Source organism: Sinocyclocheilus rhinocerous, unplaced genomic scaffold (assembly GCF_001515625.1).
Source record: "Sinocyclocheilus rhinocerous isolate Xijiao unplaced genomic scaffold, SAMN03320098_v1.1 scaffold1157, whole genome shotgun sequence".
Lineage (NCBI taxonomy): Eukaryota > Metazoa > Chordata > Actinopteri > Cypriniformes > Cyprinidae > Sinocyclocheilus > Sinocyclocheilus rhinocerous.
Window position 1 is genome coordinate 941405 of NW_015631716.1, and position 5345 is coordinate 946749.

The window sequence follows — 5345 nt, forward strand, 5'->3', positions numbered from 1 at the left end:
GACGTGTATTATTTTCCTTGCTTCAAGTCATCCATCTCCTTGCATCCACCACAAGATTAATATGGCATAAAAATGATACTCCAGATCATTTATTTTCTGAAAAATATGGGGTTTTATTGGTTTTAACTGCAATCAGTCATTACAAAAGAGAGATCAATCTTATATAAACTCATGAAAATTACTGTAGTGAACAACAATAGCTGTTTATATGAAAACAAAATACATTCAACTCTTCAGATACTTTCTTTGTGTCTATACTGTTAACCAACTTGGACAATCATTGCTTAAACCACTGAGGATACAAGCAGTAAGTCATAAAAAAAGCATCCCAGCTTTATTTAAGGCAAAGAACGCTTGCTCATGGAATGTGTAAAAGAGGCACTTTACATATAGGCCGAAAGCTCCAAATGTCCAAAGACAACAGAACTTCAACCCATTAGGTCACAATTATTGCCTGCCTTTCATCATGTCCACCACCATAAACCAAATAAACTGCTTTAACACTGGATGTTTATTAACACCATTAAACCGTTGTAACGAACATTTGAAAAAAAAAAAAAAAAAAAAGCACTTCATGGTGGTATTTAAAATGTGTTGCATGTGTTAAGGCCACTAAACTTATGCATCTTAGATCAACTTTTTTTTTTTTTTTATCAAAAAAAAAAAAAAAAAAGTTGATAATTTGTTCCATAGATCAAATCTATCACCAGGCTCAGACATTCAGTAAACTGGATTGGTAATCCAAGTTTGTTTTTCACAACGAATTCACCATTTGATGCTTAAAAAACAAGATTTTTCACTGCCATATAAATTGCTACAAGTGGGGCCTAAGCTCACCTCAGGAAAAAAAAATTTTTAAAGTGTGGGAAATATTTTGTTCTTTTCATTTTTAAAAATAACTGTTGATGCTCCTGTGAGTTTATCATCTAGGAATGATTGTATGGTAGTACTGATTTTGCAGTCAAATATTTGGGAAAAGGGAATGACAATAAATCTACAATAAATAAATCAAAATGCAGAGGATTTTTTTGTTTTTGCTTTTTTTTTTGCTTTAAATTAAGTTTCATTTAAGTGTAGTTGCCAACAAAAGTCATTGTAGTACAATATATTAAACTGTGAAAAAAGAAAGCTGACAAGTCTTCACAATCTTAAGATTAATACAGAAGATCATAATTTAACATAAAAGAAAATATATTCTATCGTTTCATTATCAAGATAAATACAAACAAAATTAACAAAAAAATGCATATGATCACCAATAAATATGTTTTGATAAGTTAAATAAGCAGTGACAAGCAAACCCTTCTGTTCTGAAAGGTTTTCAAACAATAACAATAATATAACAATAATAATAATAATAATAATAAACAATGACCATAATAAAAATCAAAACCAAGAGGTGGAAAGATGATGAATTACAAAGTGCTCCTCGGAGCAGAATCGATGGAAAAAAGAAAAGAAAAGAAAAAAAAGTGTGCTTGCATGAAGAACTAAAGTGAAGCTGCAGGAGGTTGAACTGCACCTTGGGAATGATGGAATTCTCCCTCTGTTTGCTGATTGGCCCGAGAGAAGGTGGCGTTTTGAGGTGGGACAGAAGAAAGAGTTTGTCTTAAAGGTTTAATAACAAGATTCCCTTCCCAACCAACTTTAAGTAACCAGAAACTATTGGGAAAAAGGGGCACTAACAACAACAACAACAAAAAAAAAGGTTAAGGAATGGTTCATTTTTGAGTGGAGACATCCCGTCTCAGGGGTTTGTGCTGGCTGTAGGCGAGACACAGCACCTGACTGAACATTTGAATGTGCCTGACATATTCCAAAGCTCCATTCTCATTCAACCCTTATGAAAGAAGTCCTTCCTGCAGACTGGTGTAATCTGCCATTTCAAGGGAGGGAGAGCACACACTCAAAACAAGAGCTACATAATCAGGCCACAAGGAACGAAAAAAAAAAATATTAAAGATAAAATTATTTTTCCATTCACCCCAACACTTAAACCCCAGGCACTCGTCTTTTTTTTCCATATTATTTTCCTCTTTTTGCTTTAAGGCGGTCTACAAAGACAGTTGTGAAAGGTCCAAGCATGACACTTGTGAGCTTTAGTTAGTTATGAAAGAGTGTCCTTGAGAAGAGTGGTAATTTGTGAGGGGGGCTGGGTGCAGATCTCTCCCATAACCGTGCCACCGGCTCCACTACACTTGACTGCAGCTGTGGCACCTGGCACAACGGTCTCATACCTCTCACGATTAGCATTTCACTAATCCACTTCCTACTCTGCGTGTTTGGCACAGTCACACCAAGAACATAGCAGGGGCTCTGCAAGACGAGGCCCGGAAAACAGAAGAGCCTTGAGGCCAGGAGAGTTTTAGCTTGTTCTGGTTAAAAAGAGTATTCAGAAAGAGAAAGATCCCTTAATTCACTGCATCGGTTTCAGAGCGGAGGTGATACAAGGAGGGAAGTCTACGGCTTCTAGGGTGCCAAAGAAATGGCGAGAGGTAGAGGGAGTGCTAGCATCTCATCCTCTCTGCCCAAGACTGCTGCATGCAGTGGAAAGGGGGATGGGGTCTGGCTCAGTGTGCTTTAGTCATCGGAGATGGAAAGCCTGCTGAAGATGGGCAGTCGGCGGGTGGTGTCAAGGACGGGAGACTCTGAGCCGCTCAGACTTCCGCTCGAGCTGCTCTGGTAGCCCTCTTGGTCAGAAAGTGAGTCTGGCTGACTGGATGGAGACTCGTAGAGTTGGGGAGACTCTGACATGGCCCTGAAGTAGTAAGGGGCTGTCGGGGAAGATGGTGTCTGGGTGCAAAGGTCAGAGCAGGATAAAGGTGCGTTGCCCAGGCTGGGGCTGAAGAGGTTGGCCAGCTCCTGGCTGGAATACGTAAAGGGGTTGCTGCTAGGCCACTCGGGCTGATCGTCTGGGGAAAATATAGGTGGAGGAGTGACGGAGGTGGGGCTGTCCCTCAAGCCTCCAGAGCTGGGGAACCCGGCAAAGCTGTAGCTGTGTTGCAGCCGCGGCCTCTCCATCTTATTGGAGGCCGAAAGGGGGGATGGGGTTGGTGGAGGTCCACGGCGCTCTTCCGCATTGTGGATGAAGTGGCAGCGTGGGCCGTAGGGGCAGAAGCCGATGGTGTGGAATGTGCGGCACAGCTCTGTCTTGTACTTAGGATGGCGGCTTAGGCTGCGCAACTCATGAATGCCATGGGCAAACTGGCACTTGTCACCATACTTGCAGGCGCCATTCTCCTCGAATGGCCTGCATAACTCTGTCTTGTAGCGGCTCGAGTTGACCTGGCTGTTGGGGCCTCCAGGGCCCGAACACTTCTGTAGCAGGCGATCCCCCGTTTCCGAGAAAGAGCGGTCTCGAAGTCGGTTCTCTTTGTTGCTGCTGCCGGTGGTTCCCATCCCTGAGCCGAGCAGGGATGGATCTGCCTTAACAATGTTCAAGAACTGGTTTTGGTTGAGTTTGGTGCTAGCCGAAGTGACAGAGTGCCGGCACTGATAAACCCCAATAGTTGAGGGTGTCCCCACAGCCTTCCTGTCCAGCAGGCACCCAGTGGGGTTGGAGATGGACAGACTTGCCCCCGTGCAAGGGACAGAGACAGGGTGTGGAGTACTGAGGATGTTATTATTGTAGTTCAGCATTTTGTTCTACAAAAGAAAAGACAAAAAAAGAACAATGACGACATAGAATTCAGTTGTTGAAAGCCACAAAGTGGTTGGCATGTCTTAACTGTTTTGCACTGGCTTCATGTTAAACCAATGAGTAAATACAGGCCTAAACAACTGTCAGTCTGGCTTGATGCCCACTAATGGAACGCTTGACTGCTTTAGAAAAGCAAAGACTGCTGCGCGTGTCTGATCTGAGTAATAACCTAACTCCTACTGTATCAGACGTGAGACTAGGTCCGCCTGCAAACCTGTGGACATTGATGACCACGTCTGACAACATTAACAGGTTCAGAATCAGCATTATCAAACTAGATCATGCTGCTTAAACTTTTTCATGAGGAAATATATCTCTGTACTACACAGAATAAAGTAATATAACTAAAAACAGACATAATTGATTCTTAAACAGCTGGATGACGATAAACACTCAAATCTAAATGTTAATCCACACAGCACAGAAAAACACATTAACTCCACTGACAAATGATGTCTGACAACAGTTATGGGTTATGACTCATATGTCTAAGAACCAGCTTGACTTACTGGTTTTCTAAGTCACTCCTCTCAGTCAGTTTAATTCAATGAAATCACGGGACAGCCCTGACAGATTCATATACCATTCAAGTTTACACCCAGACAGGTCAATAAAAAAATTTAAAAAAAGTATATATATATATATACATATTTATTTCATTGAGCAGGTGGTGAAACCAGTTGCTCCAATCTTCAGTTCATAAAGTTCAAAAGGAAGCAACGTGACACATACATGGGTAGTTGATATGAAATACTTGTATGCATGTAGTCTCTTAATTAAAATGAAGTTAGCTTATTGAAAATGTGTACTTTAATTCGTTTAAATCACACTACATTCTTTTGAATGAAGGATTGGAGAGTGATTAAGATTGTGATTAAATTCAAATTAATTGCAAGCAGCCAGAGGATCCAAGATATACACTTTCACTTAAACATTCATATAACTTTTAACTTAAAATCTTGATTAAAAATGTCCATGAACACATTATGCATCAACTACCTACATACGTTGTGAAATCACAGCCATGGATTCTCCAGAACAAGCCAAGAAGGGAACGTTACTGGCTGCAAGCGTCTAGTACTACTTTATTGCTACATTAGAACTTTAAAGATGACTCGAGAGTGGTAAAAGCAGTTGTAATTTAGTTATTGTTGTTTGGTGTTACTTAATACAGCTAAAAATCGCCCATTCAAACTTAGAAGGAAAGTGTAATCGTCCACATTCCACAACACAAACAGATCAAGCTAAAACTTTTTTCCTTACCTTGTAGATCACTTCGTTAAAGTCGAAGAAAGGCGACACCACGGCTGTGGTCATCTTCCGATCGAGGATAAATCAAACACAGCGAGAAGAATCGGATACTTTAAATTGTAACAAGCTAGGTTCTAGTTGTGTAAACTTGTGCTGCCCTATAAGAAACCCCCTCGGTCTGCATTTCCTTTTAACCCAAATGCAGGAGGGGCCACGAGACGTCGCTTCATATGGGCGTTTCTCTCTTGCTCTTTTTTTTTTTCAAGTTTTGAAGTTTTTACTTCTCTCTCGCTCAGAAATGCAACGCAGTTTTAAAAGTTTACTAGAGCTTTCGTGCACGCTCATAAGCAAATCAGCGACCTTGTGTTCAGCTGTTTGTTTCGGAGACTGAAAC

At 40.9% G+C, this 5345-nt stretch overlaps 1 protein-coding gene across 1 annotated transcript; it reads right to left on the reverse strand.

Moving 5' to 3' along the window:
• Positions 1-206: 206 nt before the first annotated feature.
• Positions 207-5134, reverse strand: LOC107741857 (zinc finger protein 36, C3H1 type-like 1). The gene is made up of 2 exons (XM_016554664.1): positions 4964-5134; positions 207-3645 (listed from the first exon to the last, which is right to left on the reverse strand). Exons 1-2 carry the CDS (start codon positions 5015-5017, stop codon positions 2581-2583), a joined length of 1119 nt encoding a protein of 372 aa, XP_016410150.1. The 5' UTR covers positions 5018-5134; the 3' UTR covers positions 207-2580.
• Positions 5135-5345: the final 211 nt, after the last annotated feature.